The sequence below is a fragment of the Hyperolius riggenbachi genome, chromosome 5 (genome assembly GCF_040937935.1).
Source record: "Hyperolius riggenbachi isolate aHypRig1 chromosome 5, aHypRig1.pri, whole genome shotgun sequence".
NCBI classification, from domain to species: domain Eukaryota; kingdom Metazoa; phylum Chordata; class Amphibia; order Anura; family Hyperoliidae; genus Hyperolius; species Hyperolius riggenbachi.
In genome coordinates, this window is record NC_090650.1 from 338,614,909 (window position 1) to 338,641,247 (window position 26,339).

At 43.4% G+C, this 26,339-nt stretch overlaps 1 protein-coding gene across 1 annotated transcript in view; it reads right to left on the reverse strand.

Moving 5' to 3' along the window:
• PCMTD1 (protein-L-isoaspartate (D-aspartate) O-methyltransferase domain containing 1) overlaps positions 1 to 26,339 on the reverse strand; it is a 63,928-nt gene that overhangs the window by 17,940 nt on the left and 19,649 nt on the right. Inside the window, exons 2-4 of the mRNA XM_068237378.1 lie at positions 24,159 to 24,591; positions 13,117 to 13,219; positions 8,278 to 8,449 (exon numbers count right to left, since the gene is read on the reverse strand). Of these exons, the coding sequence (XP_068093479.1) occupies positions 8,278 to 8,449; positions 13,117 to 13,219; positions 24,159 to 24,465 (582 nt within the window). The 5' untranslated portion in view covers positions 24,466 to 24,591. The remainder of the gene's footprint in view (positions 1 to 8,277; positions 8,450 to 13,116; positions 13,220 to 24,158; positions 24,592 to 26,339) is intronic.

Consider the following 26,339-nt stretch of genomic DNA (forward strand, 5'->3'; position numbering starts at 1 on the left):
ATATATGCAAAAATACAAATTGTTTAATAGTCTAGAACAGCGTTCCTCAACCGGGGTTCCGCGGAACCCTGGGGTTCCGTGAGAACCCCTCAGGGGTTCCGCGGCATTTTGGTACTTCTGCGGGACAAATTTGTCCCGCTTTCTCATTCCGTGGGACAAAATAGTCCCACTGATGCGACCGGCGGATTGATTCAATCCGTGCCGCATCACGCCGCTTTCTTATTGGGCAGTCTTCGCGCCCTTCACTGATGCGGAAGCAGTGAGCGTAGTGGACGCGCGGAAGACGAGCCTGAGCGAGAGAGGAGGCGGTGAAAGAGACGGCTGAGGAGACGCATCGAGGGCATTCACCCGGTGAGTATATTGGGCCTGTGCAGCATGCGCTTTTGTGGATGGCTGACTGGGGGCCTGTTACTTTCCCCACCCACACGCTTAGAAATAAGGGATGCAGAAGGTGCGACTTGCACAGAGGGGCCCCCAGATCCTTAGCTACGCCCCGAGTGTGTACTGTAGCCAGCCAGAAACCTGTACGAAAGGTGACAGCAAGCCTGGCGCCCCCACCCCTGGCTGCAGCTTTCAGTGTTACTGGGACAGTCCCGGCGCATGTAAAATTCAGATGACTGAATTCCTTCTACTACAAGTTACTCTGCTGACATGTTTCTGATTAGCAGACACAAACACAGAGGCCTCACAGAGCCGAGAGCCAGAGACAATGCCAGTCACTACGCTACGGAGAGACAGACAATGGGGGTCCCTGTTCCAGCCTGCACCTCCATGCCTGTTATATTGGGGGTCCCTGTTCCAACCTACATCTCTGCCTGTTATTTTGGTGGTCCCTGTTCCAGCCTGCACCTCTATGCCTGTTATATTGGGGGTCCCTGTTCCAGCCTGCACCTCTATGCCTGTTATATTGGGGGTCCCTGTTCCAACCTACATCTCTGCCTGTTATATTGGTGGTCCCTGTTCCAGCCTGCACCTCTATGCCTGTTATATTGGGGGTCCCTGTTCCAGCCTGCACCTCTATGCCTGTTATATTGGGGGTCCCTGTTCCAGCCTGCACCTCTATGCCTGTTATATTGGGGGTCCCTGTTCCAACCTACATCTCTGCCTGTTATTTTGGTGGTCCCTGTTCCAGCCTGCACCTCTATGCCTGTTATATTGGGGGTCCCTGTTCCAGCCTGCACCTCTATGCCTGTTATATTGGGGGTCCCTGTTCCAGCCTGCACCTCTATGCCTGTTATATTGGGGGTCCCTGTTCCAGCCTGCACCTCTATGCCTGTTATATTGGGGGTCCCTGTTCCAACCTACATCTCTGCCTGTTATATTGGTGGTCCCTGTTCCAGCCTGCACCTCTATGCCTGTTATATTGGGGGTCCCTGTTCCAGCCTGCACCTCTATGCCTGTTATATTGGGGGTCCCTGTTCCAGCCTACATCTATATGCCTGTTTAGTTACTTATATTGGGGGGTCCTATTCCAGCCTACACCTCTATGCCTGTTTGGTTACTTGGGGTTATACTTGGGGTGATTGCCACATTGTATTTGGGGGTGAGAAATGCATTTATTATGTGAGATGATTATTGCATTTGCTATGTTAGTAGATTGGGGCAATTTATATATGGGGTGATTGCCACTTGTATACGGGGGTGATTAATGCACTTATTATGTGAGATGATTACTGCATTTGCTATGGTAGTAGATTGGGTCAATTTATATGTGGGGTGATTGCCACTTGTATACGGGGGTGATTAATGCACTTACTATGTGAGATGATTACTGGATTTGCTATGGTAGTAGATTGGGTCAATTTATATGTGGGGAGATTGCCACTTGTATACGGGGGTGATTAATGCACTTATTATGTGAGATAATTACTGCATTTGCTATGGTAGTAGATTGGAGCAATTTATATGTGCAGCAACCCCACATATAAAACGCTACATTCAACCCCCATAGCAAATGTACCAATTATCTCACAACATATTACATGGGGTAATTACTTCATTTCATATGGTTGATAATAGCTGCATGGAAGTAGATTTGTGCATTGCATATATGAGGGTGATTCCTGCGTTTCATGCAGGGATCATCTCTGGGTAGCCTGATGTCATTTCTAGTAAGTTAGGATGAAACATTAAGTGGATTTAGTGGACATCTTTGTTTATACTTCCACTATTTTCTTCTGTTTTATGTTTAGATTTTCTTGAAAATCTTGAAAAGGATGAGTGGGGGACCAATGTGGCGCTTTGTGAGGAAGAGGTGTGAGATGGAGGAAGGTGACAGTAGGCCTGGGCCTAGTACAGAAAGCACTGATCAGGCTTCTGATGATGAAGCAGCAGTACACTGTGAAAACAAGGACAGCAAAAAAGTCTGTCTTTATAATGAAAGCTACCTATCACTAGGATTTACTTGGATTGGTGATCCAACCTGCCCTGTTCCATGGTGCATAGTCTGTGGCAAAAAACTTGCCAATGCTGCAATGGTTCCAGCAAAACTGAAGAGGCACTTTACTACCCATCATAGCCATTTGACAAGCAAAACTACAGCATATTTTAAACGGCTATTGCAGTCTCAAAGCAAGCAGAGTCAAGCCTTTGTTAAGAAAGTCACAGTGAGTGAAAAGGCGCAGGAAGCAAGTTACTTGGTGGCAGAGCTTCTTGCCCAGAAAAGAAAAAGTCACACCATTGCAGAGAATGTCATTATGCCAGCATGTAAAATTATAGTGAGCAAAATGCTTGGTGAAGATGCTGCACGAGAAATTGAAAAGGTTCCACTGTCAGACAGCACGATAAGTCGGCGCATCGATGACATGTCACGTGATGCTGAGGAAGTGCTGTCTAGTCAGCTGAAAACTAGCAGCTTTGCTATGCAGGTGGATGAATCCACAGATATCACCAGTAAGTGCCATATTATGTCATTTGTAAGGTTTGTAAATGATGGAGAAATTCAAGAAAACTTTTTCTGCTGCAAAGAGCTGCCTGAAACGAGTAAAGGCCAAGATATATTTAATATTTTAACTTCTTATCTAGAAGAAAAAGGTCTGTCTTGGACAAACTGTGTTGGAATATGTACAGACGGCGCACCATCAATGGTTGGCTCAATGAGAGGGTTTGCTTCACTTGTCAGGAAGGAAAATCTGAGTGTTGTCACAACACACTGCTTTCTTCACAGGGAGGTCCTGGTGTCAAAATCTCTTGGAGAAGAAATGAAAAAAGTACTGGATGATGTCACAAAAATGGTTAACTTTATAAAACAAAGACCACTTCATTCAAGAATGTTTAAAAAACTGTGTGAAGACATGGACAAAGAACATGTAAATCTCCTGCTTCATACTGAAATAAGGTGGCTAAGCAGAGGAAGAGTTCTCAACCGGGTATTTGAGCTTAAAAGTGAATTGCAAGAATACTTTCAGCAAATTAGCAACGCACATTTTTCTGGGTGTTTTGAGGATGGAGAGTGGCTTCAAAAACTGGCCTACTTGGCAGACATTTTTCAGCACCTGAACCACTTGAATAAGTCCCTTCAAGGGCCAAGGGAAAACATTCTGACTTCAAGTGACAAAATTCTTGGGTTTCAAAGGAAACTGAGTCTTTGGAAAAATCATGTTGCTAATGGAAATCTGAAAATGTTTCCACTGCTGAGTGGACTTGAAAGTGAAGAAGGATATCATCAAGTTTCTAATCTTATTGAAAAACATCTGGAAGACTTGCAGAACAAAATGGAACATTACTTTCCTTCACTCTCAACACAACAGTATGACTGGGTGAGAGACCCCTTTTCTGAAGAGTGTGCTCATCCTGTGAACTTTTCTTTGAGAGAAGAGGAGGAATTTTGTGAGTTACGATGTGATCGTACGCTAAAATTGAGATTCACTGAGCTGCCACTAGACAAGTTCTGGATTTCTATAAAAGAGGAGTATCCTGAAATTCATACAAAGGCAGTGAACATTTTGCTTCAATTCTCAACATCTTACATGTGTGAGCAAGCTTTCTCCTGTCTGACATGCATCAAAAGTAAGGCCAGAAATAGACTTCTTTCCGTTGAAGATGAAATGCGTGTTTGCATATCCAAGGTTCGACCACGAATTGATGCTTTGTGCAAGAACAAGCAAGCACAGGTTTCACACTAGTGAGGTAAGGTAATTTTTTTTTTATTCTTATACTGTTTGTACATAATTTATATGACATTAGTGGTGATAGAATGCAAATTGTTAAACGTTTTAAGTTTGCAGTCATAATGGCGATGCTTCTCGGCATCATTTTCATGCAGGGGTTCCCCGAGATTTAAAAAATTTTTTAGGGGTTCCTCAGCCTAAAAAAGGTTGAGAAAGGCTGGTCTAGAACACCACTATACATGTTTAAAACCAATTAAAATAGCGGTAAGCACCATACCAAGATATTATATACAATAAATGATATACAATTATTATATCATGAGAAAGAAAACACTACTATTCATACTGAATTGATGATATATATCTATTGACCATCAGGATGTTCAATATTGAGCTATCCTGGGTCCAGAACCCGGGTTCATATATCAAAGCTAATAAAGTGCATAAAGAAACATATAGAAAATGTACAGTGAATAGTCTGCAATTAATTAGTGAAAACTCCACAGGGCAACCCTAAATGAATAAACAACCCTAGAGCATAGGAACTTTGAGTGAGATCAGACGTGATATATAGGTGAACAAAACAGAGTATGATAGCGATGATACTTAGCCAGGCCAAAGATGAGGAGACCAAGGTATGGTGCCTGAGAGAACCCCCGGAGGACTGCTCCACCGGTATCGCGGCTGTCACGCCGCTTTTTCAGAGAGCGGGGGGATCTGCATCTGTAATGGCGCATGAACGCCGAGTTAAAGTAGTGCGAACCGGACGTGACGTCAACACATTAGCCGGCGAAGGCTCAAGGAGGAAGTGAGCGAGGAAGCGGCCTGGAGCACGGAACCACGCTGGAGCGCAAATAAGGAAGTAAGTATCCAAATAGATGCGCTTAACCACTTGATGACCCAGCCTTTACCCCCCCCCCCCTTAAGGACAAGCGCTGTTTTAGCTGATCTGTGCTGGGTGGTCTGTGCAGCCCCCAGCACAGATCAAACACCAGGCAGAGCGACCAGATCGCCCCCCTTTTTCCCCACTAGGGGGATGATGTGCTGGGGGGGTCTGATCGCTCCTGCCTGCCTGGGTGTTGCGGGGGAGGGGCACCTCAAAGCCCCCCTCCGCGGCGAAATTCCCCCTCTCCCTCTCCTCCCTCCCTTCCCCAGAGATCCGAGGCTGCACAGGAACGGATCTGTCCTGTGCAGCCTCTAACAGGCTCCTGCCTGTCATGTGACAGCGATCCCCGGCCGCTGATTGGCCGGGGATCGCTTATCTGGTACAACGCTGCTACTGTTAGCAGCGTTGTACAAATGTAAACAAAGCGGATTATTTCCGCTTGTGTTTACATTTAGCCTGCGAGCTGCGATCGGCAGCCCGCAGGCTATTCACGGAGCCCCCCGCCGTGAATTGACAGGAAGCAGCCGCTCGCACGAGCGGCTGCTTCCTGATTAATTAGCCTGCAGCCGGCGACGCAGAACTGCGTCGCTGGTCCTGCAGCTGCCACTTTGCCGACGCGCGTTATGAGTGCGCGGTCAGCAAGTGGTTAAAGGAATGTCTCAGCTATACACAGCATTGAATAGAACAATTTTTGGTTTTAAACTTGTATGGTAGTGTTATAGACTATTAAATAAACAATTTGTATTTTTGCATATATCTGGTGTAGTGCTATTAATTGAGGGCTGTATCCCTTTGGTTTTGTGCATGCTTGTTTCTGGTGTTATTCAGACACTACTGCAGCCAAATAGATCAGTAGAACTGACAGGCAATAGGTATTATTTAAAAGGATATAAATATGGCAGCCTCCACATACGTCTTGTTACAGTTGTCCTTTAAAAGGAAATAACTATGACAACCTCCATATACCTCTACCTTCAGTTGTCCTTTAAGTGAAAACAAAATCCCGATGGGGATAGTACACTATATATAATACATAATATTATATACATAATATACATTATATATGATACAGTAGACCTGTTACAGTTATTGTGAAGCCCTCATTGACACCTTGTGGAAGCAATACAGTGCCCAACTATAAAATAACATCACTAAATTATTAAAGGAGCACTTAAAAAAAAAAAAATCTCACCCCCAGCGAATTAAAAACTAGCCATCTGTTCCCCGCAGCTGCCAAGAATATATCACCACTGACTATTTCTGGAGGTCCTGGCTCCCATAGACTAACATTAGGTGGCATGTTCCATTGGTCCTGGCTTCCATAGACAAGCATTAGGTGGCATGTTCTATCACATCCAATATGGACAGAGTACAATGTCCTGTCTGCACTATCCAGAGTAAGCAAATTATCAAGTTAAACAGCTGTGCCTGACTAATAAAACGTCAAGGATTATATCAAGTGTGGAGATTCAGATTCTTGCACATGCCTGATCATGACCGGCTGTTTATAACTAATAGATCCTAGGTACATGGTCCTCCAACAGCCTTACTGTAAAGTGTATCATGGCTTGGAGCGGTCATCATGCTCATTGTGGCTTCTGAGTTCACTGGCTGAGTGCTTAGAGCATGCAATCTCTAAAACAAAACATTCAGCAAGCTGTCACATACTTATCCTACCAGGTTTATTTTAAAGTAAATCTGAGGTGAGACTGATAGGGAGGCTGCCATATTTATTTCCTTTTAAAGTAGACCTGAACTCTTGCACAGGACAGAAGGAAAACAAAGAAAAGTGCACCCTCTATGTATTTAGAGAGTTTAGCCGGTTTAATTCCCCCTCATGTGTGTCTAATCACAAGTTGTAATTTGATCTCTCCCCATGTCACCTGACTGCCATGGCAGAGATGGCAGATAAGCTCATTTGAAAGCACAGGATGTTAATGTCCGCTTCTATGAATCAGGACGTAGAAACCTGGCAGATTTATTTTAGGATTTGTATCAGCTGTAACAAAGAACTGTTTTCCTTAAAGGTTATAATGCAGTTGCTTATCTTTTAGAGCAGAGGAAGTTCTGAGTTCAAGTCCACTTTAAAAATTACCAGTTGCCTGGCAACCCTGATGATCTTCTGGCATCAGCAGTGTCTGAGCGACAACTACCCGATGAGCAAGAATTTCACATATTTGCAATTTCTCATCGTAAATCACGATGCAAAATTTAAGAAAAAAAAATCTTAATTTATTTAGTTTGTAACCTTAAAGTCAATGTTACCCGACCTATAAAAACAAAAGTCAGATACTCACCTAAGGAGAGGGAAGGCTCTGAGTCCTAATGAGACTTCCCTCTCCTCTCCCGATGCCCGGTCCCGCTCAGAATCCCCCGTAGCAGTATTCGACCACTTCGGTCAAATACTGCCACTTCCACCATCGAAGGGAGGTTTCGGAAGTCTTCGGGAGCACTCGGGCTCCCGAAGACCGGCCGCTCCATACTGCGCATGCGCGAGCGCCCTCTATGATACACTCGCGTGTGCGCAGTATGGAGCCATCTGTCTTCGGGAGGAATCGGCTCCCGAAGACTTCCGAATATCCCCCACGGCGGGGGATTTGAACAGAGGATCCTGAGGGCACCGGGAGAGGAGAGGGAAGGCCCATTAGGACTCAGAGCCTTCCCTCTCTTTAGGTGAGTATCTGACTTTTGTTTTTATATGTCGGGTAACAATGGCTTTAATCAGGAACCATCATTTTGCAATGTCACATAATTTTGTACCTATTTTAGCGGTTAATTTTTTTTTAAATTATAGATTTTCTTTAACATACATAGCACATTTGGTGATGATAGCATGTATGAGGGCTTTCCTATTAACCACTTAAGTCAGAACAAAATTATGCTAAATTACGCATAATTACAAATGGAATACACAAAATCAATTGAATTTTTAAATTGTAATTACGTGTAACCGTAATTGAGACATTTTGTGCAAAATTTAAAGAAATTGTAATTCGCATATCACAACCATCACTAGTGACAACTCTGAAACAAGCATGTGGCCAATCAAGTCAGACTTGAGTCAAAGCACCTGATCTGCATGCTTGTTCAGGGTCTATGGCTTTAAGTATTAGAGAGACAGGATCAGGAAGACATAAGGCAACTGAATTGCTTCATATATTTCAATACATTTGCCTTTTCATATTATTATTATTAAACTAAATATTAATTATTATTATTAAACTAAAAATAACCAGATCATTTTTCAGTGAACGCTAAAGCATGATTTATGGAAAGCCTCACCTGGTCTTCAATAGGCATGACCAAAATTCCTCCGATTTTTAATAAAATTTTCATGTAATTTTCATGGTCCTTCTGGACACCAGCTCCACAATAAATTCGATCATACTGAGGACTATCTGAGGCAATCTCCAGGCAATTGCCAACGACAAAAGCAGGTTCACAGAATTCAAATCTAAAAGACAAAAATCACAGAAAAAGTCAAATTTTACTATAAAATGTTGTAAAAATAGGGACATGCAATGAGGGTGCAAATACTACTCCCCCTCTGAGTTAAGGGGGGGGGGGAGGGGACATGTAATGCTATGTGAATTGCCAGTGGATGTATTACCTTTTTTTTCTAATTTAAGCTCCGGCAATCACCAGCACCCAAATTAGTCACTGAACGCCGCTGAAGCCATAATTCTCATTACGGCCTACAGTGGCGCCCAATCAATTGCGCTAAAAGTAGCTGATTTGGTAAAAATAAAGAAAAAGAGGAAGTTGCAACAGATGATCATACAAAACATAAAAAAGGTTCTGAGTGCTTAAAGACTTCTTAGGTTTTTACTATCGTATTACTGCTTAGGGTCAACAATATTTTACACACAGCACGACATAAAAAGTAAAGCTATGTAGGTAGGGGGTATAGCAATATCTCAGATTCAAGCATGTAAAAAAAACAAACTTAAAAAAAAAAAAGTGTAGAATTTATTGAGCACTCCCTGTAATATGCTACTTGAAGGTGTTTGTACTACATTCACATCAATTAGAGATGATCAAACAGATGTTTAGTTTCCAGGTTGATGCAAGTTTGGTTGCAATTTGTATGAAGTCTGGTACATCTAGACCCTACTGAACTCAGCTGCTTATTTCACCCACCTCTCCTTCTGCTCTTTTGATGTCGCTAGAATTCGAGACTCAGTGTCTTATTCGCTAACCTCTTTGTGTCAACCCCTAATGTCTTCACCCCTCTACCCCCCTAGAATGTAAGCTCCCCCTCGTGTTACATGTTACTGTGAATTTTATTAAATGTACAAATGTACATGTACTGTACTAGTCGTGATGAAGTTTTCAAACCACTAATTATATAAATTTGCACTTATGTTGCTTTATAATATATATATATATATATATATATATATATATATATATATATATATATATATATATATATACACACACACACACACACACACACACACACACACACACACACACACACACACACACACACATATACAGTCAGGTCCTTAAATATTGCGACATCAACGCAATTTTTGGCTCTATACACAACCACAGTGGATTTGAAAGGAAATGGAGACGATGTACTTTAACTGCAGACTGTCAGCTTTAATTTGAGGGTATTTACATCCAAGTTAGGTGAATGGTGTAGGAATTACAACAGTTTGCATATGTGCCTCCCACTTGTTAAAGGACCAAAAGTAATGGGACAGACTAATCATCATAAATCAAACTTTCACGTTTTAATACTTGGTTGTAAATCCTTTGCAGACAACTGCACCCTGAAGTCTGGAATGCATAGACATCACCAGACGCTGGGTTTCATCACTGGTGATGCTCTGCCAGGCCTCTACTGCAACTGTCTTCAGTTCCTGCTTCTATTTGGGGCATTTTCCCTTCAGTTTGGGCTTCAGCAAGTGAAATGCATGCTCAGTAGGATTCAGGTCAGGTGATTGGCTTGGCCTTTGCATAATATTCCACCTCTTTCCCTTCAAAAACGCTTTGGTTACTTTTGCAGTATGCTTTGGGTCATTGTCCATCTGCACTGTGAAGTGCCGTCCAATGAGTTCTAAAGCATTTGGCTGAATATGAGCAGAAAATATTGCCTAAAACACTGCTGAAAAAAATAAAATAAAAACTTATTTGCTTTTGGCTCCAATTGTTATGTACTAGGTGCCCCCATTGCAGTAAAAACACAGGTACACTTTTAAATATAATCTTGAAATTGAAAAGAGACCCTTTTTTAACACCCTGTACTATTCCCAATCCTGCTTGATGTGTCGGGATATGATAAAGGATAACATTAATAATATGTACTAGCACCTTTCCCCTGACGAAGCCCCCCATTCAGTGTTCTCCCCAGGCTCTTTTAGCCGGGTGCTCCACCCGGCTAGATTTGGTGACCACCCGGCTGTCATCGTCTCACCTCCTCACCTCCTCCTCTGCTGTAAGCACAGTTGCCCTGCATTTTCAACTCGCCCCACCCGGCTACTTTTTCATGCCACCCGGCTACTATTTCATGCCACCCGGCTGGAAAAAAATTCTGGGGAGAACGCTGCCATTTGAGGGGGTGAAACATGTTGGGTTAATGTGGGGGGGGGGGGGGGGGTTGATGTATTTATAGCATTATCAAGTGAGCAAGGTACTGATCCCAAACAGAGTTGACAGACTGAGATTAATTTGTGTGTTGATCAAGATGATGTACTGCCCCCTGCTCCTTTTTTAACAATTGTTCAATAATAATATCAGACCCGGATCGTTTTTAAGAGATCACAATAAAAGTTATATTTTAATGGTTAGTCACCTCCTTCAGGTTAAAAATTGTGTACATGACTGAGCACATGAACAGAAAGTTATACTGGGTGTGTCTACAAAAGGGCCAAGCAGTATACTGTTCTGGTTTCAAATAAGCACATTGGCCTGGTGCACACCAAAAACCGCTAGCAGATCCGCAAAATGCTAGCAGATTTTGAAACGCTTTTTCTTATTTTTCTATGGCGTTTTGCTAGCGTTTTGCGGATTGCTGCTGCGGTTTTCAGTATAGTAGATTTCATATATTGTTACAGTAAAGCTGTTACTGAACAGCTTCTGTAACAAAAACGCCTGCAAAACCGCTCTGAAGTGCCGTTTTTCAGAGCGGTTTGCGGTTTTCCTATACTTAACATTGAGGCAGAAACGCATCCGCAATCTAACAAATGCCTCACCCCGGCATTTTTCGTTTCTGCAAAACGCCTCCCGCTCTGGTGTGCACCACCCCATTGAGATACATTGACCAAGCAGATCCGCAGCCGCAAGCGGATCTGAAAACGCCCAAAAAGCCGCTCGGTGTGCACCAGCCCATACTGAACATTTGTCTGGAAAATCCTAGCTTTCTGTATGTTGAGGTGGATTTTTTTCACAGCAAATTATGCAGCTTTGTGACATTACATTATCACTTGAACAGGTGACATGGAATGTGTGGACACACTTTAAGCCAGTATACTTGAAAGCAAGGTTTCATTGTGTTAGTACTTTGATCAGCACTTACCCATTATCTCTTCTATCAAATTTGATTGCCTGCTGTTTAAATTAGACTTCCCTTTGTAAATCTACATATTGTCGGAAAGACAAGCGTCTTGGCTTTCATTTGCACTGTGCACCATTGTGTTAAACGAGGGGTGTCGACTGCACCTGGCAGCAGAGAGCACTGAAGGGCTGCAGGAGGGGGAGGAGCTCAATATCATCCAGCTGCTTGGTTGTATGCAATACAGTAGCTCCAGTCCTTCACAGCACTCTCTGCCACTCTGCAAGTACTGGAAAAAGGGGGCAGTTCAGGGAGACAAGCATGATCGGGCTCGTGGAACGGTAAACAAGAGCCAGAGAAACAGCTGCCACTTCTGGGAACTTTTTGTCCCTCCTCCAACCCCTGCTGGATGCTGCTTTCTGCAGCCAGGCACAATGGACACCCCTCGTTCAAACACCCACTAACTCAGGGACAGCGTATCGATCTGATTCGAGACATAGGCTATCATTCATAAAGCGTTCCCGCATGCGGAAATGCTAAAAACAGCTGACTTTAGCGACCACCAAGCAAAATGTGTATTCATAAAGGCTGTTTCCGCATGCGAAGCGGACTTTCCCGAGCAGAGCGATAAATTACCGCATTATGCGGTGATCCTATGCGGAAATGTAACAAAATATCAATTCATAAAAACTAACGCAGGTGGTATGCGGACAGTGAATACCGCTCCCTCTGAGGTAGCGATAAGCATGCGGAGTACATGTAAGTGAATGGGACAGACCTCCCAAGCAGCAGCAGAGAGAACACCGCATGTAGGGACTTGGCCAGCTTCTCCTGTTTCCGCATGCCTACCGACAGCCTACAGCGGGATATCTCCGCACTCCTACCGCAACAGGCAACATTTTTATGAATGACCACCCAGAAGGCTGAAATACCGCCAGCGGTGTTTCCCCACACAGATTTAATTTACTGACAGCACTTCTATGAGTGATAGCCATAGTGCAAATGAAAGCCAAGATTCTCACCTTTCCCGCAATATGATAGGGCCCGTTTCCACTTGTGCGGTGCGAATCGCCGCAGTAAAAATTCGCATGCGGATGCGAATTTCGCATGCGGTTGTGTATGTGAATTTTCGTGCGAATTCGCATGAAAATTCGCATGGATGACGCTGTAGGCAAATTTAACCATGGCAGTGCCGGTGTGCTTTTCCGTTGATTTCCATGCGAATTCGCACGAAAATTCGCATACCAAAGCCTCAGGCGATTTCCCTATTAAATATATTAGCGGCGATTCGCATGCATTCCACACGCAGGCGAACTCTGAGGGCTCTGCCGTGCAGAAAACTCCTGCACAGAAAAACGCGCAGGAAAACTGACAAGTGGAAATAGGCCCATCCACTTGTATTGGCTGTGCGAATCTGCATGCAGGAAACGCATGCAGATTCGCTATAGTGGAAACGGGCCCATATATATTTCCAAAGGGAAGTTAGCATCATTTAAACGGGGGCAGTCAAAGTCAGTAGACAAGATAATACGCAAGTACGCTTTTATCTTACAGTATACAACTTCTGCAAAAGAGAATACTGAATACTATATGTAATACACATCATAGGTACTCACTTGTCAAAGCTATCACTGTATTTAACAAATGCTTCTAATTTCTCCTTTGCATATTCAACCACATCTGAATGCAGCTCAACTCCATGATTAATGCCAAATGGACCTGAAACAGAAAAAAAAATGAGCTGCCTGGTTAAAAGTTATGGAGACCAAAAATAAAAAAAAAATGACGGGGGAGGGGAGTACTCTAAAAGGATGAAAAATAGTAAAATACTTGTGTACACATACATATATGCTGTACATATGACACAGAGAAAAATGAACCATACATTACTTTTTTTTTTTTTTACTATGCAACTATCACTCACAGTACGTAGTTAAAATCTGACAGGTATTGGGCTAGTCTAGCTCCTTGTGGAGGACCAACTTTACAGAGATTTTTTTTTCTGTGTAATGCTCCAGCAGCATGCTGATGACTATTTGTGAAGTGATGCGGTCAGGATGTAGCACACAATGGCCTCAATTCACTAAGCTTTATCAAACACTTTATCAAACATTTGATAATTTACCTCATGAGTAAAATCTAATTTTAAATTCACTAAGGTGTTATAGATGTATCGAATGTTTTATCGATAAAATGTTTAATAAATCTATAACACCTTAGTGAATTTAAAATTAGATTTTACTCATGAGGTAAATTATCAAACGTTTGATAAAGTGTTTGATAAAGCTTAGTGAATTGAGGCCAATAAGTCGGATTACACACTACTAAATTTCCATGTTAACGCACAGTTGTGTCACTGCGGTTCCATGCAGGCCCTCAGTGCTAAAAAAAAACTCCTGCATTTAAATCAAACAAACATACTGTGAATGATGCAGGGAACTTTTAACTCACACACTAGTGCTGAATGATTTTAGGAAAAGACAATGGCCATTCAACTTCCAGAAATTGCGATTTTGATGTGATTCAGGATTCTCTTCAAATTAAGCTTTAGCACTAAATTCGCAATTTACAATAACATTTACAAACATGCATTGTCTATGTCCAGCTGCCCGGTGATTGTCTTCTGCCATTCCCTGCATGTCCAGTTGCCCAGTGATCGTCCTCTGCCCCCGCATGTCTGCCCTTTGTCCCCCCCCCCTGCTTGTCCAGTTGCCCGGTGTTTGTCCTCTGCCACACCCCCCCCCCTCTCCCGCTTGTCTAGCTGCCCGGTGATCATTCTCTGCCCTGCCTTGGGGTACACATGCAGATGTAAGCAGCCAGAGGAAGTATTTGCATACTATACTACCTGAACAGATCCTCCAATCAGGCAGGGGGTGCTGCCCCACAACCACCAATCAGCGCTACTCTCTTCTCTGCTCCGTCTTCTGATTGGACCCAATGCTCCCTCCTCCGAGACCGTTGGGTCCAATTAGAAGACAGAGCAGAGGGAAGAGTATCGCTGGTTAGAGGTTCTGGGACAGCGCCCCCTGATTGCTGGATCGGTTCAGATAGTGTGCGAACACTTCCATCGGCTCCTTGTAATCCGCCTGTGACGATCACTGGGCAGCTGGACATGTGAGGAGGGACAGAGGGCAGTCATGCGGGGGAAGGGTGGGTGGAGAAGAGGACAATCACTGAGCAGCTGGACATGTGAGGAGGGGCAGAGGGTGGACACGCGGGTGAAGGGAGGGTGCAGCAGAGGACGATCACTGGGCAGAGAGACATGTGAGGGGGGGGGGGGGGGGGGGGGCAGATGGACATGCCGCGAAGGGGAGGGGGGGAGAGCCAAGGGCAGACATGCAGGAAGGCAGCAGAGGACGATCCCCGGGCAAATGGACATGCATCTCATGTGTTTTTAAAAAACGGGATCATCTTTCTTAAAAAAAAACTGCAGCTTTGACAGTCCCGTGATCGTCTTGTCCTAAATCGCGATTTCGGCCTACAAACGATGTTAACAATAAAATTATGACCCATAACACAACTAATAGAAGATAATAAACTTAACACTTTGGGCAACATGAATCGTGCCCATCTACTTGGAGATGCACAGGTACAGTGCTACCACAGAGCTCCATCTAGCTCTTGACAAGCCAGCACTAATCTTGGAAGCAATCCTGCTATTAGGCTAATGGTGCCCACACATGGAGGCAGTTAAAAGACACCTGAAGTGAAAGGACATATGGACACACACACACACGCACACACGCACGCACACACGCACACACGCACACACACTTTTTTCTAAATGTTAAAGGGACACTATTGATTAACGTGTTTTGTAACCTGAGTTAGAGAGTTTCTGAAGAGTTCCTGGTAAATAATGATGTATACATTTCATTTGCTTATCTCTTTTGTTTACTGTAACAAATTCCTTTCACTCTGAACTGACAGCAGTCTGCTGCATTCTGAAGGGAGAGTGAACAATGAGGGGAGGGGAAATTCCCTCACAGTGTAATTCCCTCACTGTTAACTCTGTGTGTAACTGTGTCAGAGAGCTCTCAGAAGCTGCCCGTTTCTGAGCTGTCTGCAGGAAAGCAGAGGGAATGTAACTTGTTTCAAACATTTATAATTGTCAGTGACTCAACAGCTTTTCATACTTTTTTTTGCTTTCAGGGAAAAATACTCTGTAGTCTAATATGCAAAAAACATTGGCTGTGTATTGAAGCAGACACCCCCACTGCAAATGATTTGTCCCAATAGAGCTAAGGCCACATACACACATCAGACCATAGTCTTTGGAAAATGAAAGATCACAGACCAATTTTACCCCCTTCCATGTAGTATGAGAGCCATACCTACACAGTCTTTTCTATGGAGCTGAACTCCCCATCAGAAAAAACATCTTTGCAAGATGCTGCACACAAAGATGCTGTACACATGCAACAGATCAGTATTTGCAAAAGATCAGTTCCTGCAAAAGATCCGCTCCTGCAAATTGCATTCATAGTCTATGAGATCTGCAGATCATCATACACACCTTGTTTAACTGACATTCATCTGCAGATCAGATCCACCAGGATGGATTTTTCTTCTTCCTTTGCAGCAAAAATCTGTGTCTTCAAACCTTATGTCAATTGCCCTGGGTCTCTCATTATAGATGAAGGAGCAGCACAGCTATGCACCCTTATCTCCTTTCTGTCTCTGCCTCTTTGGGCAGGAGACTCAATTCCACTGTGCTCTCTGCAGCAAAGTGCAAGGGACACCCGTCCGCCAAACCCCTCCTAACTTGGGAATGGGGCATCGCATTGACTTGGGACCCAGTGCAAAGGAAAGCCGGGACTTTCAGCTTTCCAAAATGGTTAGATCTGGCTAACAGAACTTTAACAAAAAGCTGCCAAACTTTCCAGACAGGATAATACGTAAGTACCCTCACTTGTTGTATTCAGCAGTGTTGCTCTGGGAGACATCTCAAGCTCACTCCAACCTGAATTATCGCAAATTCTTTCTGTTTTAGGAAAGCAAACTTTTGTTGTAGTGTGAATGATAAAATGAAAGTCTATGGACTTCAAGGTTACCATGTAAAATGCCCACTATATGCAGTGTGTCAACGCATTGCCACTCATATATTGTGAATGAGCTCTTACAAAAGCACTTTCTGAATGTCAGTTGCTCAGTCCAACTGCCAAAATAGTGAGCAAATGACATTTTATATAGATCCTTTCCAGTATGCTATTTATTGAACTGTAGTCCCCCAGGTGTTAAAAGAGAAACTCCAACCAAGAATTGAACTTTATCCCAATTAGTATCTGATACCCCCTTTTACATGAGAAATCTATTCCTTTTCACAAACAGACCATCAGGTGGCGCTGTATGACTGATATAGTGGTGATACCCCTCCACAATAAACTCTGTGGTACTCCTGGCAGTTTCCTGTCTGTGAACCTTGTTGCATTGTGGGAAATAGCTGTTTACAGCTGTTTCCAACTGCCAAAAAAGCATGCAGCAGCTACATCCCCTGCCAACAGTAAAAATGGCACCATGTAATAAATGTCAGAATATAAATCAGGGATTTAAAAGATTTTACAATGGGCAAACACTGACTAAATCATTTATACATAATTATTTTAAAAATGAAGCACTTTTTTTATTACATTATTTTCACTGGAGTTCCTCTTTAAGTCACCACCTGTATTCTCCTTAAAGGACTTACGAGGCCAACTGTTGAAAAAAGTGAATTACCTGTATCGTGGTTTCAGGCACGGAGGACGGCGTCCTCCGTGCCTGAAACCACGATACAGGTAATTCACTTTTTTTCAACAGTTGGCCTCGTAAGTCCTTTAATCACCAGCAACTAAGATAATCAGTGTTCTATGCTGGCAACACAATCGTTAGCCATTGCTCCCTATTTTATTAACTACAAATTGCTATACAGACATGCAAGAAATGAAGATTACGACAAGGACAACTCTCTAGTAGCCGCAAATAACTATTAAGAAGCTACAAATGCCTGCTAAATGATGGTTCCAGTGAAAACTTGGGCCTGACAGGCCTCAAAATCCTGAAGGTCCGTTTCATGTCCAGTAGTGAGCTCATTGGTGCCATTTATCTGTTTCCTGTCCAATAGGGAGCCCCAACAGTTTAATATGCCATAACCCTACCTAATTTTGCATGTCATTGCTTTGTAGATTTATTGTACATTTTGGTCTTTGGCCATATCATTTTGTGTAGGTCTATGTTTTTAAAGTAGACCTGTACTCTTGCACAACACAGAAGAAAAACAGAGAAATGCACCCTGTATGTATTTAGAGAGATTAGCCAATCTAATTCCCCCTCATTTATCTTTAATTGCAAATTGTAATTTGATCTCTCCCATGTCACCTGACTGCCACAGCAGATAAGACAGATGAGCTCATTTGAAAGCACCGGATGGTAACAATATGTCTGGTTCCATGAAAGCAGGAAGTAAAAACAGTGCAGATTTATATCAGCTGTAACAAAGAAATGTTTTTCTTTAAAGGTTATTATGCTGTTGTGTATCTTTTAGATCAGAGAGGAAGTTCTGAGTTCAGGTGCGCTTTAATATTTTGAATGTGAATGCCCCCTTATATAACTATTAGGAATTATATGGATCAATAAAGTGTTTCATACTTGATGTAACAATTTTGTGGGATTTTCTGTGTTTCGTCATTAAATGGAATTTGTATTAACCTAATAAGCGAGGTTAATAGGGCACCCCCATCTTTAAGCTTTTGTTTGAAATGGAGAACACAGCAATTGGCCAACTGTTAGAGAATAATGATAACAATTGTAAACAAATAAATACCCTACAATTGTTAACCTCTAGACCAGGCATGGGCAAACTTGGCCCTCCAGCTGTTAAGGAACTACAAGTCCCACAATGCATTTGCCTTTATGAGTCATGACTGTGGCTGTAAGACTCCTGCAATGCATTGTGGGACTTGTAGTTCCTTAACAGCTGGAGGGCCAAGTTTGCCCATGCCTGCTCTAGACAGATAAGGGAAGTGTTTTGAAGTGCTTTAAATTTTTTACAGTAAGTTCACAGCTGAGTTCAGCTCCTGACTTTTCCTACTGCTCAATGCAGTCCCACTTCACGTTATATAAAAAATAGAGGGATATGGAAGACATCCTGACCCATATGCAATTCACTTTTTCACCTCGGTGATATTTTTGCAGCTTGTAAATAAAATGCACTTCAATCACCAGCAAGTAAGAACATTATCAAAATATTTTGACAGTAGTTTCTCAACTATATTTTGGTACTTTCTCAATTGCAAAATGCTGAATAGTTTAAAATTGCCTTCTAGGAGAAAACGCGGGAGAAAACAAAATTAATTGCGTATGAGCCCCAGTCCTTACACAAAAAGGTGTGAATTGCACATCACCTTTAGTAGCCTCTGTCTAGGGAGTTCCTAAAGTGCCATTTCATAGAGAACCTGGGCCCTTATTTAAAGGACTTACGAGGCCAAAATCCTTAAAAAAGTCAAGTACCTGGAAGATGTTTAAATGCACGGAGGACGCCGTCCGCGCCCTCCGTGCAGTTCCGCCGGGTCCCCTTCCTGAAAGCACCTTCGTGCCGATCGCGACCCCACAGGCCGGGTCGGGCTCTCATGCCGCTCCTAATATGGCCGCCGGAGCTGGCCGCGGCTGCGCAGTCCGCATTGTCCCGAGTGCAGCTGCGCAGCTCTAGAGCCAACCCCTCCGAACCACGCACTGTAGTTGTACTTGACTTTTTTAAGGATTTTGGCCTCGTAAGTCCTTTCATTCACTTTTTCCCCCTAAGTTTTCTCCTAGGAGATAACTTTTTATCTTTTGTTTAAAACAAGTTTAGTATTCCGCAATTGAGAAAGTATCACAACGTAGGTGAAAAAGTACTGACAAAATTATTCTGAGTATTTTCTTGCTTGCAGGCGGCTGAAAAGGATTTTACTGATAAAGTGTGAAAATACAGTGGTTTGCAAAAGTATTCGGCCCCCTTGAAGTTTTCCATATTTTGTCATATTACTGCCACAAAATCAATTTTATTGGAATTCCACGTGAAAGACCAATACAAAGTGGTGTACACGTGGAGAAGTGGAACGAAAATCATACATGATTCCTAACATTTTTTACAAATCAATAACTGCAAAGTGGTGTAAGCATAATTATTCAGCCTCCTTTGGTCTGAGTGCAGTCAGTTGTCCATAGACATTGCCTGATGAGTGCTAATGACTAAATAGAGTGCACCTGTGTGTAATTTAATGTCAGTACAAATACAGCTGCTCTGTGACGGCCTCAGAGGTTGTCTAAGAGAATATTGGGAGCAACAACACCATGAAGTCCAAAGAACACACCAGACAAGTCAGGGATAAAGTTATTGAGAAATTTAAAGCAGGTTTAAGCTACAAAAAGATTTCCAAAGCCTTGAACATCCCACAAAGCACTGTTCAAACGATCATTCAGAAATGGAAGGAGTATGACACAACTGTAAACCTACCAAGACAAGGCCGTCCACCTAAACTCACAGGCCGAACAAGGAGAGCGCTAATCAGAAATGCAGTCAAGAGGCCTATGGTGACTGGACGAGCTGCAGAGATCTACACCTCAGAAGAGGGAATCTGTCCATAGGACAACTATTAGTTGTGCACTGCACAAAGTTGGCCTTTATGGAAGAGTGGCAAGAAGAAAGCCATTGTTAACAAAAAAGCATAAGAAGTCCCGTTTGCAGTTTGCCACAAGCCATGTGGGGGACACAGCAAACATGTGGAAGAAGGTGCTCTGTTCAGATGAGACCAAAATGGAACTTTTTGGCCAAAATGCAAAACGCTATGTGTGGCAGAAAACTAACACTGCACATCACTCTGAACACACTATCCCCACTGTCAAATATGGTGGTGGCAGCATCATGCTCGGGGGGGGGGGGGGGGTGCATCTCTTCAGCAGGGACAGGGAAGCTGGTCAAAGTTAATGGGAAGATGGATGGAGCCAAATACAGGGCAATCTTGGAAGAAAACCTCTTGGAGTGTGCAAAAGACTTGAGACTGGGGTGGAGGTTCACCTTACAGCAGGACAACGACCCTAAACATAAAGCCAGGGCAACAATGAAATGGTTTAAAACAAAACATATCCATGTGTTAGAATGGCCCAGTCAAAGTCCAGATCTAAATCCAATCGAGAATCTGTGGCAAGATCTGAAAACTGCTGTTCACAAATGCTGTCCATCTAATCTGACTGAGCTGGAGCTGTTTTGCAAAGAAGAATGGGCAAGGATTTCAGTCTCTAGATGTCCAAAGCTGGTAGAGATATACCCTAAAAGACTGGCAGCTGTAATTGCAGCAAAAGGTGGATCTATTAACTCAGGGTGCTTAATAATTACGCACACCCCACTTTGCAGTTATTTTTTTTTTAAATGTTTGGAATCATGTATGATTTTCGTTCCACTTCTCATGTGTACACCACTTTGTATTGGTCTTTCACGTGGAATTCCAATAAAATTGATTCATGTTTGTGGCAGTAATATGACAAAATGTGGAAAACTTCAAGGGGGCCGAATACTTTTGAAAACCACTATACCACCTGGGAGAAAACAGGAGAAAGGGTGAATTGACTAAAGGTCCTGGAGTGAGAAGCATATAGATGCTGCCATGTTCATTTCATTTGCTTCAATACCAGTTTCCTGGCAGTCCTGCTGAACATTCTGGCATTCGTAGTGTCTGGCTCACACTTCTGAAAAACATATGCAACGCATCCAGTTTTATATCAGAAACAACAGCTGATCTGCATATGCGTGTTTTGGGTCTGTGGCTAAAAGTATTAGCGGTAGAAGATCAGCAGGCTATATTTTTTAAAAGATTCAATCTCAGTTATGTTTTTCTTTAGGCTCCCCTCCACAGCCACAGAATACAACAGCAGTGTATATATTAGGAACTTGGCCGGCGGATGTAGTTGCAGCGCGTACGAGAGGTATCCGCGCAGGAGACTTGGGCGCATGATACAACTGGGAATATGGATGATCCTGCTGCTGCAGAAGTCCCGGCCGTATTAAATACTATTCCCCCTCTAGGCCGCCATGGATGGTAGGGAATGAAATAATTCAGCTTTCAGCAATTGCTGTAAGCCGAATTATAGTGTTTTATAAGTAACTTCTGTGCTGTCTTCTGACGGCGCTGAAGTTACTCACTGCTGCGTCCAAGTCTCCTGCAACGGAATGAAAATGTTCGGTTTCAGCACATATTGGTGAGATATCGGCTCTGCACAATACTGCCTGCCGTTTGGCTGGATTTGAACTGCAACAGTCGAATTAGGCTGATACTAAACTGTGCTAATGCTGATTGGCTTGCTGTGATTTGCTTTAGATTATTTCCTTTTGCCATTGAACTGCAAGTGGCGGGACATGTACATTGTTTGCTAAATTGCATGAACAGATACGTAGATCTACTGATGTGGCCATTTCTGGGTCAATTGCCTACATCTATCACATTTAGGGCCCATTCACACTTGAATGTTTTGTCGGCGATTTCGGCAAAACGCTTTAACGCTAGCGCTTTTCAAAGCGCTAGTGTAATAAAACCCTATGGGCCCGTTCTAACTTGGGCGATTTGCGCTAATCGCTGTAAATCACCCAGAATCGCGAAACGCAAACGCGTAGCCTGCAGAAATTTCAGGCGATTTCCCGGCGATAGCGTTTCAGTGCTATAGAAGCGCTAAACGCGATCGCGGAGAAATCGCTGCACTGTCCAGTGATTTTTCCGTGTGAAATTGCGGTAAAAATAACTCCCACAAAACGCCAGCAAAAATCGCCGGCGTTTTGCGCTTCTAAGTGTGAATGGGCCCTAAAGGAATGGTCAAGTGATGGGAGAGTAAAGCTACAGTGTTCTCCCCAGGGCCATTTACCAGGGCGCGCCGCCCGGTTGATCTCCTCCGAGCGCCCGGCTGATCTCCTCTGAGCGCCGGGGTGAAATTGTCCCGTTCTGTGTCGCTCATTAGTGAGCAGCGGCGGCTGTATCATTGCAGCCAGCCGCTGTCACTCAGGGACGATGCCTCCGCCCTCCTCCTCAGCTCCCGGCAGTTGTATGGAGGGGCGGGGAATGCAGGTGACGTCACACGCAGCTTAGCTGAGCAGGAGATCGGAGAGGAAGCGCGGCTCAGTTCTCTATGGAATGTTTAGCCAGATGCTCTCAGCTCTCCTCCTCCTCTCGCTGTATTCATCCTCCTGCCAGCCGCTGTGTGTTGTGTAGTGAGTTTCACTATCTAATGCAGACCCTCCCGCCAGCTAGAACTTCAAGATGCTTAACCCTTTCACCCCCTGATTATCCTGTCCTGTGACTGTGTCCCCTGGTCTCTGATTCTTGCCAGACTAGACTGGTCTGAGGGGGGAGAGTGAGACGCTGTACTGACAGCCATGGACAAAGGCAGGCAGACACAAAGTGATTAGTGAGGCACCCTGGCCCCTTGACAGCCACATAGCCAGCAATATCCCTTGTAACTGAGTGTTGTTACAACCAGCAGCCAGGTTTGAAAATGAAACTACTAAGATTTTTTCCCATGTTTCCTATATACATGGGTGGTGTAAGAGGGGATATCTGGTGCCATAGCATGATATGGATAAGCTGCCTGCTTATCAATATCATGCTATGGCCCAGAAATCCTCTTTCCCATACTGGGACCACCCATGTATATAGGAAAAGCTGCTAGTTTGATTGTCAAATCAGCAGAAGGGTAGTTAGAACTTTAAAGACACTTTACCTGTTAAAAGAAAATGATCAGCTACTTACCTGGGGCTTCTTCCAGCCTCTTAAATTGTTCTAATGCCTTGCAGTCATTCGCGCTGCTGCTTTGTACCTCTGTGATTCCCCTTTGAATGCTGCATGCATGGCCACCACGTGTCATTCGCCTCCTCCATCATCACATTCCCGTGACCGGCAGTGTTCTGCACTTCGGGGTAACGAAAAATTGCTACTGTGCATAGGCAAAGTGCTCCTGGCCACGGCAGCATGATCGCGTTGGTGCGAGGCTAAGGAAGAGAGCAGCGTGGAATGGCGATGAGGGCAGCAGGAGGACTTTAAGGGGCTAGAAGAAGCCCCAGGTAAATAACTAGCCTAATTTTTCTTCAATTAAGTATCCCTTTAAGAGATTCCAGTACGGAACCTAGCCTGTCAATTTTATGGGGGGGGGGGGGGGCGCGTTGTCGATAACCCACCTAGTGGCAATCAGCATGACCATCCCCACCCGGCTGATTTTTCATGCCACCCGGCTGGAAAAAAATTCTGGGGAGAACACTGAGCTACATAAGACACCCCTGCACAATGGACACACCAGGTTTAGTTTTTCCCCCTAGTGTTTGTCCTCTAAACATATATGCATCTTATGGTCAGGAGAGTTTTATGGTCCGAAAAATACAGTACATTAAAATGAATTAGTTTTTTTCAGAAACAATGAAAATATTTCCATCCATTCTAACCATGGAAATAAAGTACAAGTGCAAAACAACCTAACTTTTGTGAATGTTAATATGTCAAAATCAGAGTCATGCAAACTTAGAAAACAAGGTTTACCTTTAACAATTGTACCTTGAAAAACACTGACAAACGACACAAAAGACAGTGCAGAAAAACCTAGCCAGAATTAATGCTCAGGATATACAAAAACAAATATTTTAAGTAGAAAAGTGAATCTTGTTTACCTAAAATTAAGCCCACCATAGTACTTAAATATCCAGTTCCACTTCCAAGGTTTAAAAAAGATAATCCTGGTTGAAGTTTTAGTGCCTCCATGACTTCGGAATAGATGCAAGGTGCTGAGAGGTGTATGTTCCCATGTTTCCATGCCAAGTCTTTGTACGCATTGTCCCTGTACCCTTCCAAGTAGTATTCACCTCGATCAATCGCTCTGAAGGCTTGTTCTACTTTTTCAGTACGTATATACTGTGCCTCTTTTAAATTGTCAATTAAATCATCATTGTCTTCTCCGGCACTCACTGCTCCCCCCATGATAGGTCAATGGTCCTAAAGGGATTGATAATACATTCACCAAGCACAGAAGAATGTATCAGTAGATCAGCAGTCTGAGCCAGGCCACCTCCAGCAGGGTATCAGCACACCTGCTACATATATAACCTATGGAGAAAGGGAAAAAATACACAGGGCTTGAGATTCATAGATATGAGTAGTATAAAAGAAATCTGCCGGAAGGGTAAACAGTAAAGACTGGTTCATAGTTCCATAGGAAAACCCCTGTTTTTTTTCTTATTTCCTGTAGTAACACAGAACAATATACTCCTAAAGCACCTACAAGTTTTCACACAAAGGTCTCAGCTATGGACTTCACCTGTATCTCTTGCAGGTCATATGTAGCAACACAATACTACACAAACAAAAATACAGGTCCAATGTACTACGGTCTTCCAGGGTGGGATAACGCTAGAGAATAACAATGATCAATTGCATCTTGCAAATCATTTCTCCTTGCATTCAAATTTCAGGTAATAGTTATGCAGCTTGAGCTTGGACTAATACAAATTGACAGGAAGTTATTCTAATTGGTCCAGTTTCAAGCTGCATATAACATAAAATTTAAGTGCAAGGAGAAATTATTTACATCTCATTGATCAGCGTTACTAGAGAACATATCATATACATATGCACGCTGATAAGCCCAACCTCCTCCATGCAGAGTGCTCAATGGAATCATGTATGTGCTGCAGAGTACACATTCGAAGCATACCCGTAACTAGTTACCTCTTCTTACTCCAGGGGCTCACTGTTATGTGACTGCAGTGAAGCTCAGAGCACTCGCAGGAAGTTCAAAGCAGCAATGGAGACATAAGGACTGTTGCCAAAGCCAGGAGAGTTAGCTATAGCTATGGGCACACCCTCAAACACGTACACTGCATATGGGGAGGTCCTGATCATGTCAATTCTCAATTATCACTCATGTCTAAGCTGATATGTGCGTACACGTGCGCGCACACACCCCACTCACTTTGGACCCTTTTTTGGCGTTCAAAACCAGGCTTATCTGCTGTGATTTACAGTTAAGTGAGCCAACAGACTTGACCTGTATTTAAAAGAATAGGACTACCTATTCCTGGATACATCAATTCCTGACTGCCTATTCTGGCTATACCTATTCCTGGCTCCACCTATTCCTGACTGCGCAGCCTGTACCTGGCTACCTATACTGCAGTACCTATAGCTCTCTACCTATACTGGGGAACCACATGTAACTGGCGATCTATACTGCAGCACCTATAGCTCGCTACCTATACTGAGTGCACCACCTGTACCCCATCTCATATTAATCAGGGACTACCTGTATTTTGCTAGTATTTGGCTCCACCCACATCATGGCCACACCCACTTTTTCACCGCGGTACCACTTTCTTCAATGGTGGGTTCACACCCATTTTTCTGCCACCGCATTCATGGAATGGGTCGGGGGGCCTCAAGTTATAGCCTGCTTGGGGCCACCAAAACCCTAGCTACACCCCTGCTGGGGGGGGGGAAGCAAGCCTGTAGTCACACTTCTACATCTGACAGCCCTGGTGCAACAGACTCAAATGCTTGTAGCTGAAAATAATGGAAGCCACAGTTATTTAATAACAAACTTATAAAAGCCTACAGGAAGCAACATGTATTGCATCAGATTTTCCCACTCTTTTCTGTGGATGGAAAGCCCCAAACTAAATGCAATTTTTTTAAATGATACAATTATATATACATGCAGTCCCCTACTTATATACATGTTATGTTCTGGGAGTTTGTAAGTTGTTCGTAAGTTGAGTTGTGTTATTTATAGAGAGAGAAACATGGATTAAAGTTTACTTTTGGGCAACTCTGGATTTAGGTCTATAGTATAAACAATG